Source organism: Dendropsophus ebraccatus, chromosome 12 (genome assembly GCF_027789765.1).
Source record: "Dendropsophus ebraccatus isolate aDenEbr1 chromosome 12, aDenEbr1.pat, whole genome shotgun sequence".
Lineage (NCBI taxonomy): Eukaryota > Metazoa > Chordata > Amphibia > Anura > Hylidae > Dendropsophus > Dendropsophus ebraccatus.
In genome coordinates, this window is record NC_091465.1 from 28330863 (window position 1) to 28347540 (window position 16678).

The following is a 16678-nucleotide window of genomic DNA, read 5'->3' on the forward strand; positions in this document are numbered from 1 at the left end:
AAAGCTTTACAATAGCAGCATATACATGAGAATAACAGTATAGAGAAAGAGAGTCTCGCACTCACCAACTTCAAAGATGCAGGTGGTTTATTTCAGACACATCGGAGCATATGCAGCAGGGAGAGGGAAGGTGGAATGGCAGGTGCGTTCACAGAGGAGCAACAATGTTTCACGCCCACTCAGGCGCTTCGTCGGGCTAGGAACAGCGTGTACGTGAGGGGGAGGTGCATATATACAAGTGAACAATAAAGTTACAAAAGTATCAATAAAGTTACAAATAAGTCACAGTACAAATAAACATGTGGCAAAACATTAGAGGAGGGTATTGAAATCGTTCCTCTCATTGAGGCCACAAGGTCCTGTGGCGTCTAAACGTAAAATCCATAACGTCTCGCGTCTGAGAAGGAGCTTGAGCCTATCCATGCCTGTGGTCGGGGGGTTAACCCTTTCAAGGCCGATAAAGCGGAGTAGCTTTGTATCCCCAGAGTGTGCGGACCGTACGTGTTCTATTAGCCGAGGTACTCCCTTGCCCGTGCGCACAGAGTACATATGCTCTTTAAACCTTGTCCAGAGGGGACGTTTGGTTTTTCCTACATAGTACCTGCGGCACGGGCAAAGGATGGCATAGATAACGTGGGTGGTCCTGCACGTGATAAAATCGCGGATGAAACAGTCCTTACCCCCTAAATTGATGAAGGTGAGACACAACATCTGGGGGCAATATTGGCAAGTGCCACACCGCTTGTTACCTTCCGGTAGACAGCGGTCGAGCCAGTTCCCTGGTCTAGTGGCCTGACCTTCTTTGAGGGCATCTGCTATGGTCCTGTTTTTCCTAAAGGTGATTAGTGGCTTCCGATCCGCCACCATTTGCAGGTCACTATCCTGCTGAAGTAGAAACCAGTGGTTTTTTATGATCTTAATCACTGTATCATTAATGTTACTATTCTGTAATGCAAATGTAAATCTTTTTGTGTCTGCACTGAAGGTTTTTTTGGGGTGACCGCTGGGTCTGGAACGGATGAGGGAAGATCTATGGCGGGTATTAGCCTTAGTGAGGGCCTCGTCGACTATAGGTCTGGGATATCCCCTGTCTAATAGACGTGATTTTAATGCACCAGCCTGGTGTTGGAAACCCTCCTCAGTATTATTAATGCGTTTAAGGCGCAACATCTGGCTGAAGGGTATAGAACTTTTTACCTGGAGGGGGTGAGAGCTACTAAAATGGAGGAGTGAATTGGCGGCCGTTTTTTTACGGAATACTGATGTATGGAGACCCTGTGCCGTGGCCTTAACCAAAACATCCAAAAACTCAAGGGAAACACCACCGAAACATGAAGTAAAAATCATATTACATGTGTTTTTTTCATTCAAAAAAGTGACAAAATCGTTAAATTTAGCAGCTGTATCCTTCCATATCACAAAAATATCATCAACATAACGGTGGAATGAAACGATATCTGTGATAAAGGGATTACATGGTGCAAAAATGAAATCCAACTCAAATTGTGCCAGGAAGAGATTGGCGTACGTGCAGGAGACCGGCGTGCCAATCGCAGTGCCGGTCTCCTGCCGATACCAATCTTGGATTTCATTTTTGCACCATGTAATCCCTTTATCACAGATATCGTTTCATTCCACCGTTATGTTGATGATATTTTTGTGATATGGAAGGATACAGCTGCTAAATTTAACGATTTTGTCACTTTTTTGAATGAAAAAAACACATGTAATATGATTTTTACTTCATGTTTCGGTGGTGTTTCCCTTGAGTTTTTGGATGTTTTGGTTAAGGCCACGGCACAGGGTCTCCATACATCAGTATTCCGTAAAAAAACGGCCGCCAATTCACTCCTCCATTTTAGTAGCTCTCACCCCCTCCAGGTAAAAAGTTCTATACCCTTCAGCCAGATGTTGCGCCTTAAACGCATTAATAATACTGAGGAGGGTTTCCAACACCAGGCTGGTGCATTAAAATCACGTCTATTAGACAGGGGATATCCCAGACCTATAGTCGACGAGGCCCTCACTAAGGCTAATACCCGCCATAGATCTTCCCTCATCCGTTCCAGACCCAGCGGTCACCCCAAAAAAACCTTCAGTGCAGACACAAAAAGATTTACATTTGCATTACAGAATAGTAACATTAATGATACAGTGATTAAGATCATAAAAAACCACTGGTTTCTACTTCAGCAGGATAGTGACCTGCAAATGGTGGCGGATCGGAAGCCACTAATCACCTTTAGGAAAAACAGGACCATAGCAGATGCCCTCAAAGAAGGTCAGGCCACTAGACCAGGGAACTGGCTCGACCGCTGTCTACCGGAAGGTAACAAGCGGTGTGGCACTTGCCAATATTGCCCCCAGATGTTGTGTCTCACCTTCATCAATTTAGGGGGTAAGGACTGTTTCATCCGCGATTTTATCACGTGCAGGACCACCCACGTTATCTATGCCATCCTTTGCCCGTGCCGCAGGTACTATGTAGGAAAAACCAAACGTCCCCTCTGGACAAGGTTTAAAGAGCATATGTACTCTGTGCGCACGGGCAAGGGAGTACCTCGGCTAATAGAACACGTACGGTCCGCACACTCTGGGGATACAAAGCTACTCCGCTTTATCGGCCTTGAAAGGGTTAACCCCCCGACCACAGGCATGGATAGGCTCAAGCTCCTTCTCAGACGCGAGACGTTATGGATTTTACGTTTAGACGCCACAGGACCTTGTGGCCTCAATGAGAGGAACGATTTCAATACCCTCCTCTAATGTTTTGCCACATGTTTATTTGTACTGTGACTTATTTGTAACTTTATTGATACTTTTGTAACTTTATTGTTCACTTGTATATATGCACCTCCCCCTCACGTACACGCTGTTCCTAGCCCGACGAAGCGCCTGAGTGGGCGTGAAACATTGTTGCTCCTCTGTGAACGCACCTGCCATTCCACCTTCCCTCTCCCTGCTGCATATGCTCCGATGTGTCTGAAATAAACCACCTGCATCTTTGAAGTTGGTGAGTGCGAGACTCTCTTTCTCTATACTGTTATTTGCTCGTCTTTGCTCTGCCTCTGCACCGCAACTCAGTGGTAAGGACACCATCGCTTACAGCCGCGTATCTCCTGTCCTGTCTATCCTGACTCAGTGCTCCCCATATCAGCTAGTGCCGGACATCGTTTCTCCCCTCACCATATATACATGAGAATGCTCAACACCACCAAAATACAGGCACTACATAGCTATTTAGGCTGGGACGCCATCGACTGCTCCTGAGGATCTAAGTGAAATATTTAGGACAGTGCTGTGGGTATTGTCTATAAACTAGATGTGATCATTCTTTATGAGTATCCAGCATTAAACTCCGTGTAGCATCACCCAAGGACAGTTCTGACAAGGATTCCCATCAACAGGCATCTCAAGGCCACACATTGTCTATAAAAGGCGCTTTATCTTTCATGGATAATTCTAGATGAGTTTCTAGAAGGTCAATAGTATCATGTCCTAGGAAGGCACATTATTGCATCATAAGCTGGTAAATTGCGGATTCTGCTCTATGTTCAATACTGGTAGCAATGTACTTTTTTCCTTTAAATCAGTTCTTTTTGCATACGTCTTTGTTTTTTTTTATAGGCAATGCATTTGTTTCGATCTCCAAGTGAGCTATCAGACAAGTTTTAGTATTCATCCATTATTATAGAGGGAAGAGAGGGCTCAACAACAAAAATCAGAAAAGGCCTTTGGTCTTAAAGGAGTTATCCAGTGAAAATCTTTTTCTTTCAGATTAACTGATATCAGAAAGTTAAATAGATTTGTAATTTACTTTTATTAAAAAGTTTTCCCATACTTATTAGCTACTATATATATCCTGCAGGAATTGTTTTATTTTCAGCCTGACACAGTGCTCTCTGCTGCCATCTCTGGCCGAGACAAGAACTCTGTCTCTGTTTTCTATGAATCCCCAAAGAAAATCTCTACTGCTTTGGAAAGTTCCTGTCTCGGCCAGAGATGTCAGCAGAGAGCACTGTGTCAGACTGAAAATAAAACAACATTTCCTGCATGACATACAGCAGCTAATAAGTGTGGGAAGACATTAGATTTTTTTAATAGAAGTAAATTACAAATCTATATAACTTTCTGATACCAGTTGATTTGAAAGAAAAAGATTTTCACTGGATAACGTCTTTAATAAGACAGGACAGGAATCCCCAGTACTTGATCCACCATGCCTGTCTATTGGCACACCTCTTCACTGTGTGGTCTGGCAGAGGAACAAACTATGCAACAGATTGTCCAACAGTCCATGATATTGCATAATCAGTCATTCAACCTGAAACAGGCAGAACAATCATGTTACTTCATTAAGATTTGATCATTTGATCACTAGTTGATCATGAGTCATCCTGATACAATATAACTTAATTTCATTACCTATATATAGGGCTGGGCGATTAATCAACATAAGTCAATTAATTCACCCAAAATTTGAGAATCTGCACACAGAGGAGATCCCTGCCGCCCGCAACCAGGAGATGCCCGCATGCAGAGGATCCCAGCCGACTGCACGCAAGAGCAGCAGCCGCAGCCTGAGGAGCACTCAAGGCAGGAGAAACCCAGAGAGTGGGTGAGGACCCAACACGGTACACCTCTCCTACCATGCCTACCAGGTAACTGCTAATACTACTCCAACAACTACTACTCCCACTACAGCTACTACTAGTCCCAGTACTACTTCCACTACTACTCCCACTACAACTACTACTCCCACTACTGCTGCTACTGCCATTTCCAGAACTATTTCCACAACTACTACTACAACTATTCCCACTACTGTTACGACTACTACTCGCACTACTAATACTACTATTTCCACTACTGTTGCTAATACTTCCACTATTATTTCTGCTACTTCTAACCGCTCCTGATACTACTACTCCCACTACTGCTACTCCTCTTATCTACTACTACCCCCGTCATCTACTCTGCCTCTACTATTATGGCCATCATCATTAGCAAAAAAAATAATAATAAAAAATTGGGATTGAAATTAAGAATTTTTTTTTTTATTGGGATTTTATCTTTTGGCCATATCGCCCAGCCCTAACTATATACTGAATAGCTAAGTGTTTGATTGGTGGTGGCCATACCATTGTTTTTACTTACCTCTTACAGTTCCAGAAAGCAACCATAGTGTTAGCCAATGGCTCCATTTATTTGCTAGGCAAATGATGACTAATTCTTAACTGGGCATAATACAGCAGAGCTGAAGTTACGGCACTTCACTTATGACACTTCCCCTATTGCTTTTTCTTACAGTAGTCAGATACCCCTAGGACTTACTGGTCCGAAAAACCATGAGCATTAAAAACACAAAGGGCATGCAGAAAACAAATGTAACAAGCAAACACAATAATCTTCACAATACTGCAAAAGTCTAGGATCCTTGGAATAGAGGCTAGTCAATTGGGAACTCCACATTAGACTAGCTTATTGCTGAGCATTCAAGGTCTGCCGACCCAGAGTAATAGATTAGTTGTGAGACAGTTACATAGCTTTCCTACACAAACTAATAAGAGAAAATACAATAGCAGAAGAATTCTATTCGTAACAAACTGCTCCAGCAAGGTCTTCTGTCATGGCTCTGCTTGATCATGGCTTTATGGCAGCATCAGGCTGTCATCCAGTGCCTAACAGAGATGCCTATTTAAAGGAGAGGCTACCCTGAAATCCCTGCTTGACTATTGGGTTTCATTGCATTCTCTCCCTTGTGATCCCAATTCTGACTCTTGGCTGACTCTTAAAGTGTCACTGTCGTCTTTTCTTTTTGCAGAAATCAGTACAGGCAATTTTAAGGAAACATAGTAATTGGGTTTTTTAGGCAAATATGCCATTATGTGCATTCAAAAAGCCTTTCCCCAGCCCCCCCCCCCCCCCCCCCCCTCCCTCCTTCCTCTCTCTCATTCACTGCTCATTATCAGGAAATCTCGACTCTTTTACATCAGTCGGACTCTGACTCTGTCTCGGGGACGAGGGAGATTAGTCACTGGCAGAGAGCAGAGAACAAAGGATTACACAGAGGGAGCTGTGTGAAAGCCAGTATTCAGAGGTCAGAGAGGTCAGTGCTGATGTCAGAGGAGATAGCCCGGTTGATGTAGCTGTAAATTAACTCTTTGTTGTCCTGTTTTGGTGCCTCATCTCCCTCCACCCCTCCCCTCTCCATAGAAAACTATGAAGACAGGGGGGAGAGCTTCAAACTGCTTTTTCAGGATAAAAATGCTTTTTTCGGCTAATAAACCCAATTACAAAGTTTCTGCAAAAAAAATTACATGACACGGACACTTTAATTTGACCTTGGGCCTTTTGCTGAATATCACCACTGCCTCACTCTCGATTGTTTGCCGAGTGCCTCTTGTCCTACTCATGGCTATGTCTCTGGGCTTTGTTTGTGACGACTCTCTCTTCCCTTCTTTTGATTTGTTCCATCCTCACAGCTCTCCTGGTGATGACTCTTGGCTTTATTCCTGATTACACTACTTATTTAGTTGTAACATAGAATTAGCCGAGCAGACAATGATGGCTGTCATTTTGTTAGTAAGTTAAATAGGACCAGTAGTCAACCCCAAAAAATTAGATGTTACTATTATGAAACAGCCCTGAGCACCCTAAAATGCAGGTTCCTGCCCATTTTACTATTAAATATAAGGCCAAATTTAAATTCTGAATGGAAACACATCAATAGTGTTGAGCGGAGAGGCCAAACGGTTCGGGTTTGGCAATGTTCACTGAACTTGAAAGCTCAGCACTTGATTCCCTATGGCGGCAGAAATTGGATGCAACCCCAGGGAGTCCAGGAAAACAGACTGTTTCCAGGACTGCCTAGGGCTACATCCAACCTCTGCAGCCACTGGAGGTCAAATGCTGAGCCTTCGGGTTCGGACATTACCAAACCTGAACAGTTCAGCCTCTCCTGCTCAATACTAGTCTCCAACATTTTTTTTTTCTATTTGCCCCCCCCCCCTGCCGCGCACTGTATAGACTGTGTAAACCTACCTATGGTTGTGTTCAGCCTGACCTATAGAATAATAGTATCACGTCGCTTTTACCGTATAGTGGATTGCGTAGACACAGAACCCCCCCCCAAAGTTATCATTTTGCATAGTTTTTTTCCAATTTTTCATAAATAATATTTTGGGAGTTCTGTCATACATGTTATGGTAAAATGAAAGACACCATTACATAGTACACCTATTTCCGGAAAAAAACAAGCCCTTACATGGCCCTGTAGATAGAAAACTGAAAGTGCTGGGAGGAGAAAAAAAAACGCAAAAATGAAAACTGGCGCGGCTCACTGGGACTTTTTAGGCTTGGTCTTCAAAGGGTTAAGCTGCCTTTACTTTCAGCTAATCAATGGTTTCTATTTACTGCCCGCTTGTCATATTCCATATGGATAGACTATATGTATTACATCTGTGTCACTTGCAGACGTGTTTGTCAAACGTCAGTTCGGTTTCAGTGTAGCGTATGTGAATTACACAAATTCCATTGCAGTGAGGATAACCTGCAGGTGGATAACACACATTTATCAACTGGATCTGAAACCTCTCAGGGGCCTAATATTGAGGGCCTGGCGTATCCCATAGTAAATCTACAATTACATGAAATGTATACTACTACATGAGCCATTCAATATGTGGAAAATTAAACGACTAAGTGCACGTTGCGAAAATTAAGACTTTGCCTCGTTTTAATTTCTTAGATTTAATAAAGTAAATGTGAAGGTTATTAATGGTGTGTGAAGACAAAGCGAAGAATGTTAAATGTTGATGTCAATTTGCCGATCTGAAACACAATTGAGCATGCCGGCATTTATCGCTATAGAGTTACAGTGTAGATTTTACATTTTACAGCTCTCTATTACGGAGTATAAAGAAAGACATAAATGAAAGTAATGCAGGGGTTTAAATTGCTATTACCTTGTGAGCTTGGGTAAGAAAGAAAAGTGCCAGGCCGGGCATAGATGATGCACAGATAGTAGTTTTCGTTCTTGCTGCTGGCATAAAAATGGGGTTCGACTTTACGATGGGGATTTTAAAACATTTCTTTTATGCGCTAATAAATCAGCGCTTAGGAATGACTTGGTTTACAGTAGGATCAGACTGCGAGATGGAGGGGTAGCAGATTTTGGTGCAATGAGGTGCAAGTCAAATCTTTTATAGATAAAATTACTACTTTTACTACTTCTATCTGTTTCTTTTTGATGTATTTGACCATCAGTCGCAGCGGTAGCCCTTTTGTGTTCTGACATCTTGTCATGCGCCATAGTGTTTAGTGAAGGTGTCTATACACCTTCAATAACAGTTACGTCTCCTGTAACATTTGGCATGGGAAAACATTCTTCTGCTTCCTAAGGGCAGAGCAGGGCCCGATCAACGATGTAAATGAACGCCGATCTGCTAGATCGCCGCTCCTTTACTGGGCCTATTCCACGGCCCGATGATCGTTGAGCGAGGGCTGCAGGGTCATCGTTACCGATGTCCTTGCAGCCCTTGCAGCACACATTACCTGTCAGGTCTTCTCCTCCACTCTGTCTTCCTCCCCGGGTCCCGTGCGCTCTGGCTTCAGAATGGCCTGTCGGCTGACGTGGCGGTCCCGGCCTGTGATTGGCTGAGCGCTCCGTCAGCTGACAGGCCACTCTGAAGCCAGAGCTCGCGGGACTCGGGGAGGAAGACAGAGCGGAGGAGAAGACCTGTAGGTAATGTATTGTGCTTCTCAGATCGTCGGTCACCCACCACGCACCGCTATTCCACCGTAGCGATGCGGGGTGGGGGAACGATGATTTTAGGTCTGGCCCTAAATCAACAATCAGCAGATGACACGATCATCGGCTGATCGTTCTTTCTATTCTACCGAGCGATAATCGGCCAAACCGGGCCAAATGGGGCTGATTTGGCCGATTATCGTTGCTGTGGAATAGGGCCCTAACGGACCTGAAGGGACCCAATTACACAGAACGATGATCGTTACTTATGATCATTCTTGCGGTCGTCCTGTCATTGCTATTGCGTTCGCCACTACTGCGAACAACGTCTTATTACATGTGAACGATTTGCAAACGATCAACGGTAAAAGTAGGTCCAAATTCTATCAAACGACCAACGATTTCTGCTATTACACTAAACGATTATCGTTCAAATTCGAACGATCTAACGATTTTTTGAACGACAATGGTCCCATGTAATACCACCCTAAGAGGAAGAGAGGGGTTAGCCACCACCAGACTATCAGGTGTGGCTTGTTCCTTCGAGAACAAAAGTGTCAAGCAGTAAAGATCCACCACAACTTCCCCTATGAGCCTTATACTGTCAGAAAAACCTGCTACAAGTAGTGGGTTCGGACAATTTTTGGATGAAGTGTATGGGGGTTTAAGTGTGGGAGTAAGGGGGAGAAGTAAGCCTTTCAAGACTTTTCATGAAGTGACAGAGCGACACGGCAGGCATGATAGTGATACATTAAAACACACATTTACCGTCCGCAAAATCTGCAAACGTGCGAATGAAACCTAAGGGCCTTTTTACAGGGGTCGCTCATCACCAAATAAGCGTTCCTGGGAATGTTCATTACCAGTGATTGGCATATGTGAAAAGACCAGCAATCAGCCATAATAGTGGTGGGACAACTAAGAAGGTACCTTTATTTTTTCGTTTTACCAATTGCCTAAGCACAAGCATAAAAATATATTATTCCCAGAACACCCTTGTAAGAGATAATAGGTGGTGTCCCTGTGAGTAGGCTCCAGGTATGGGGGGCAGAGACTATAGTGCTACCTATTCTGGGAGAGGGGGCCCGACTGCCATGAAGCCCCACCTAGGTCACACTGTCCACTGAAATCAAGCAATTTTAGAGCAGAAAGAAGACACAGACAAGTTTTATGTGACCTCCCCCCACCCTTTGTGTCATCTATAGGAATCAGAGATGAGCGAACCGGGTTCGGGTTCGAGTCGATCCGAACCCGAACAATCGGCATTTGATTAGCGGGGTCTGCAGAACTTGGATAAAGCTCTAAGGTTGTCTGGAAAACATGGATACAGCCAATGACTATATCCATGTTTTCCACATAGCCTTAGGGCTTTATCCAAGTTCAGCAGCCACCGCTAATCAAATGCCGAAAGTTCGGGTTCGGATCGACTCGAGCATGCTCGAGGTTCGCTCATCTCTAATAGGAATATACAGGCTCGATGGTGGACACTGAGGGAGGGGCATGGTCACATGCTCTTCCAACCTCAGCCATCCTATGGACAGAATCACCACAGAGCAGGACAGCAGAGCCTGAAGGAGGGGAGTATAATTTTCGCTTTATGGGATACACAGGGAACTGCTGTAAGTGCAGTGAGTACACTAATAAAACAATTTTACTATAAAGTGACCAACCCCTTTAAATATGAACTGCAACCATGAAGATTGCTACTCCACCAAAATCAAAGAAAACTTCAGTAAACATGTTTATCTGAATTACACCACGTTTCTTCTTTCAAAAGGAAAACACTGTGAAGGAAGAGAAATACACAAACCAATGCTACATGTGTCTTTAACAATCCCGCCTCGGAATATTTTACCCGCTCTGCACTTTTTGGATCTGTTTTGTACAGACAATTCATTAAAAAGAATCAATCATCAAAAAAAAAGAAACATATTCTAATGATTTGCGGGAGACTAAGTGGAGAATGTGATACATTAATTAGCTAAACGATGTAAATTAGGACAGATAATCTCCAAAAGAAAGGCTCGTCTACATTTTCTTTGTAGAGTGTTACTGTAGCTAAAGCTGATTTGCATAAGCAAAGTAACAGAGTAATTAACGAATAGATGTACTTGTGAAATATAGCAATAGTATACTCATTAAATTCGCAGCTGACCTCTGAATGCCCCCCCCCCCATAATTTTAATACCATCAACAATATCCATCAAAAAGAACATAGACGCCTTTTCTTTTTGCAAGGTAAAGTATGCTTACTTCTCAAAGATCATGACATGTGTGGTCTTACTCTGAAGCAAAAAGATATAAAATTCACCCTAAGGGCTGCCTATAGGCACAAGCCTACCATGCCTGTAAGTAAATCCACAAAGTTATTATATCAGTTGACAGATTTCTTTCAGTATTCTGAATGGGTTGCTTTGAGCAGTAAATGTAAACTCAGAGCTGCTGCAAAATCTGTATACCATGTTTGTCCAAAATTTTATTTAGGGATAGGGCCTATTTTTCTTTCCATAAACAATCCCTCTTTGTTGTCTAGGGGTAAAAATGTACCATTACTTATACAGTATTCCACTTCGAGAAGGGAAAATCTATTCATAGATTTGTCCCGAACTCTGAAACGGGACTCGGAAGAAGGGATTTTGCCCTGCCGTGGCTGAAGGTAGAGGGGCAATTGTCCTGGACGGTTGTGGGTTCTATTACACCGGCCGATGGGGGCCCGATGAATACTGTAAATGAGCGCCGATCTGGTAGAGCAGTGCTAGTTTACTGGGCCTATTATCATTACTGATGCAGCCCTTGCTTAAACAGTAGACATTACCTATCCACGCTCCAGGGCTCCTTTTGCCGTCTTCTTCTCCCCAGGTCCCACTGGCTGCAGCTTCAGAGTGGCCTGTCTCAGCTGACAGGCTTCTCAGCCAATCACTGACCATGGTGGTCCCGGCCAGTGATTGGCTGAGCGGCCTGTCAGCTAAGACAGGCTGCTCTAAAGCTGCAGCACGCGGGACCAGGGAAGAAGCAGACCACAAGAGGAGCCCTGGAGTGTGGATAGGTAATGTATACTGTTTGGAGAATTATCAGCCACTGGCCGTGCATTGCTGTTACATGTAGTGATGCCCGGTCAGTGCTTTTAGGTTTGGGCCTAAAGCAAGGATCAGCCGCTGATCATTTCATTGGCTGATCGTTGTGTCTATTACACTGAGCTATAATCGATCTCTGTAATAAGGCCCTGAGAGCTACTGTATGCCTATTCTCCATCTCCATGACATCACGCGGGCCAGCCAGGGCTGTATTGACAGCTGCTGCTGCCCTAGCCACTAAACCTGAAGACGCCCCATCTTCACACACCTATTGGCGATACCAGACCTGACCAATACCATTATACCTCCCACCCCCCTGGAAAAGACACCAGATTTACTGGCAAGTCTGAACGGGAGGAGGGAAACTAAAAAAAAAAAAAAAAAAAAATGTGTTCTGTCCCCCTGCTCCCTGGTGCTGCCCTCCTGCAAGGTGCTGCCCTAGGCACCAGACCACGGGTGCCTAGTGGTAAATACTGCCCTGGGGCCAGCCTAGCATTGGAGGCACTGACTGTAAGGCTTGACGTAAGGCTTGTATTTCAAGCCTATTCCAAAAAAAACAGCAAAATCAAGCTAGGTTTTATCGTTGGAGAAACAGGGTATATGTTATATCTGTACATTTAGAACAAATGACTTTAAAGATTCAAATCTGTCTTGTTCTATTAGGATTAAAACTTAAGAATCCGACTTCTTACTTTCAGCGATTTCCCCATCTTCTTTTGTCAGCTGTACATGAAAGGAGGCAGGAGATCCTTCGACAACTTCAATGATGTCTTCCCCCAAGATAGTTATCTTTTTAGCAACATCTAAAATAACATACATGATTACATATAAGACATCAGCAAAAAGTTATAAAGACAGATGTTTAGATCTTCACCAAACATTAGTTCAGTAGAGTTAAAACAATACACAGAGCAACGGGCAGAATAAGTCGTTTCATAGATACATGCATTAAAGCAGAATTCTGGTCAGGAAACAATAGAATATGACAAAGCACAAAGACGTCTAATAAAAATTCCTTTTACAGTGGAACAAAATTTAATAATTGATTTCATCATAGATCATTATTTTATACTTCTGTCCCGAGTGTCCGCTGTAGTGTACAAAACAAACACTGCTAACCAATGTCTCATTGCTACTCAGCTTCTTTAGATTGTAAGCTCTAGGGAACACAGGCTTCATATGGTTTCTTATATAAGATGACATTTGCAATAAATGACTCAGAAAAAATAAAGTAAAATACATTGAATAAGACTTCTGGAGGAGACTCTGGTTTGGCTAGTTTAAGTTCTCTTCCTTCTAGGGGAGAGCTAATTAGCATATTTTCCCATAGAGCATTGCCTCAAAAATGATCTCTTCAATGAATGTCAGTACTCCCCTGACTTGAATAAGACTGGTAATGTAAATCCTAAAATTCTATAAAATAAGCCATGATACAGATCATTTCCCTCCAAAATAAAAGAGAAATATCATGAGATACAATTGCAGATATTGGAATTACTGGGAAGAATAACAGCCAGATAAAATCCATAGAGTTATCCCATCGATTGTGAATGTGATATAAGTAGAGTGATATTCATTTTAGTCATATAGAATGCCTTGAACTGTAATATTCAAAAAAGAATTAGACCTTTCACCTCTTTATAGCAAATTTGGCTTGGGGACTCTGTTGACCCCAGGACTTCTCTGTATTATGGTTATCCAGATATTGTTTCTGTGGGTGATATTACAGGAGTCGTTGTAGTCATCCAGGTGGGTCAATATATACAGCAAAACTGTAGCCAAGTACTATCTAATCAAGGGTCCTTTTATACAGCTCAATGTGGGACTTTATACAGGTGCAAACGAGCGCTGAATAGCAGGATCTTTACAAGGTGCGATAAATGATGCAGCCGTCATGGTCAGCAATCCAGACAAGGTACACATGGGTCACAAAAAATAAGGTTGGTCAAACATGAAGTAAATGATAAGCAAGTGCAAGCAGAATATCGAAAAAGTTACAGGGTAATACCACTATTATTGGCAAGAGCAATAGGACAAATATGTAATAAGGTACCCTGTTCTTTGACTAGTATGGTGGCTAAACAGGGAATCTGTCAACCCTATATCTATATATACAACTCTATTCACTAGCTGTAACTTGGTAACAGGATCCCCATAAACCGGTAGGTGGAGGGGACCTGTGAATAGAGAGTAATAGGCAATGACGTAAATAAAATTGACCTTCATCGTCATGATGAGAGACATGCAGAATGTCATATTCCGCATATTTCTTGACAGCTTTAGCAATATGGAAAGATGTGGTAGTCAGAAATGGCTCCTACATGCAGCAACTTTAATGCACATACGTATCAGAAGTGCTGCGGATCTTCTATAGTGTGAACAGTACCTTTAAATTCATGGGAACCAAGATAGCTTAAAGACTTTACACATGGTGAGAACATAGGAATTTACACTTCTTTTTTATTGATAGGTAGAGGACATCTTTTTACGCTTGTTTCATGCTAGGAATCCATTCTGTACTGACTTCCCAGAAGAGTAACCTGTATCTACATCTCTATTCACTAGCTGTAACATGGTAACAGGATCCCCATAAACCAGCAGGTGGAGAGAACCTCTGATTTGACAGTAATAAGTCATCATGCGCTTCCCAGCGATGACGTTAAACGTATTGACCTCCATAGTTGTCATAATCAGAGGCACGCACAATACCATATTCCGCATATTTCTCGGGTAGCGCCACCGATACGGAGAGCTGACATTCTTAGGTGTGCCCCATGTTACAGTCTAACAGTCACAAATGGCTCCCACATTCAGATACCAAACACCGTCTGATGCGGCGTGCTGACAGTGAGCACATGGGATATAATTATGACGGTCTCTGGAGGGTTAGACTGTCTGGCACTGGGAAATATTCCACATCTGGTGATAGTCATAAGTCACATTTACAAGATAAATGACTGAAGTGTTGCATGCAGTTTAACTAAAACCCACTGTAGAAACAAAATTTTAGCTCTGTGACGTGATTTACAGACCTAAGCCAGGGAAAGAATGAGGTCAAGAAGAAGGAATGATTTATTTTCTGCCAGTGTCCTGTGTTTAGAATAGCCGGTAACTGTTACATTTTGTCAAGTCTCAGCTAAGGCGATTTCCTAAGGGCGGTGTTAAGTACTTGTCCGGTCTGGTGTAAAGTTTTATGGTCCCAGGAAACCTGTAGATGTATATATGAAATATTGAGGCAGTGGAATGTTCTCGTCTAGGGATTGAGTAGACAGTAACCCGGATGAAACAATGCAAATGTTCACCATCTAGTTGGCCATTGGAGGTCCAGCGATCCAGTAACAATTATAGGGGTATGGGTCTGACTCATTTAGGAGAAGGAAAAAAAGCTGACGAGAAGATCCCATAGGAGTCAGTAGACAATGGACCTAAAATACGATGTATTTGCTACTATTTGCTCTCTAGGTTGAACCTGATGGACTCTTGTCTTCTTTCAACCTTATTAACTATGTTACTATGTTACTGTTCCACCTCAGGGTTCTCACAGTACTTTTGATGGATTCTGACTAATTCTGACTCTATCATTTACTTATGTAAATGGTAAGGAATAGACAGCGCTCCATAGCGAGGATCAATAGGCACTCCGCGATAGAGCTAACACAGGTAACTCTCACCTGGTGGCGTTGTGCAGACAAAGGAGGCAAAACTCTCGTGATAGCATGAAACAAGCCGCAGCCTCTCCCGATATCCTCATGGGATAATATATAGAGATGAGCGAACCGGGTTCGAGTCCATCCGAACCCGAACGTTCGGCATTTGATTAGCAGGGGCTGCTGAACTTGGATAAAGCTCTAAGGTTGTCTGGAAAACATGGATACAGCCAATGACTATATCCATGTTTTCCACATAGCCTTAGGGCTTTATCCAACTTCAGCAGCCACCGCTAATCAAATGCCGAAAGTTCGGGTTCGGATGGACTCGAGCATGCTCCAGGTTCGCTCATCTCTAATAATATACATAGAGACAACTCCTTCCACCACATAACAGGTATATCTGTCGCAGGTCCAAAGAGTGTGAAGAGTGAAGATGGAAGTCAGATATAAAAATATTTATTGAGACGCAATGCATTTCAAAACTGATACCTTTTTTTTGCATAGTTAAAAGAGAAACCGGATTGGTTTTGAAATGCGTTGGGTCTCAATAAATATTTTTATATCTGACTCTCATCTTCACTCTTCACTGTTTTCGGACCTGCGCCAGATATACCTGTTATGTGTTGGAAGCAGTTGTCTTTTTTTACTTATGTAGGCTGCAGGCTTAAAGGGGTTATCCAGCAGATTTTTTTTTTCTTTCAAATCAACTGGTGCCAAAAAGTGCAAGAGATTTGTAATTTACTTCTACTTCTGTACTTAGCTGCTGTATGACATAGACATAAAAATAAATATGTAGGACACATAGCAGATGATAAGTATTAGAAGACATGAGATTTTTTAATAGAAGTAAATTACAAATCTCTGACACTTTCTGGCACCAGTTAATCTGAAAGAATTTGGAATTTTTTTTTTTTTTGCTGGAGTTGCCCTTTAACAGAGGGTAGGAGGATGACCATGCCTGTCGGTGTGGGAGTGGGAGAAGTTAAGTCTTTTTTTTTTTCCTGGGAGAGAAGACCTTTATACCAACTAGGGGGACACCTATCCATTTGCGGGGAGAGCGGGGCGGTACAATCTATCTACCTAAAGGGGATATTTTTGGTCTCAGTATAGTGTATTCGCTTTAGTAACAGTATGGTGGTGGTAGTGATCATGAAGTGGTGAGTCTGGGTCTTGGTATCGTGAGTTACAGTATGAAGTTAATA

The 16678-nt window shown here is 42.8% G+C and overlaps 1 protein-coding gene across 3 annotated transcripts in view; it reads right to left on the minus strand.

Annotated features, from left to right (window-relative positions):
* MORN1 (MORN repeat containing 1) overlaps positions 1-16678 on the minus strand; it is a 268243-nt gene that overhangs the window by 176957 nt on the left and 74608 nt on the right. For all 3 annotated transcript variants that reach the window (XM_069948672.1, XM_069948670.1, XM_069948669.1), the window contains exon 8: positions 12519-12629. In XM_069948672.1, the coding sequence (XP_069804773.1) occupies positions 12519-12629 (111 nt within the window). The remainder of the gene's footprint in view (positions 1-12518; positions 12630-16678) is intronic.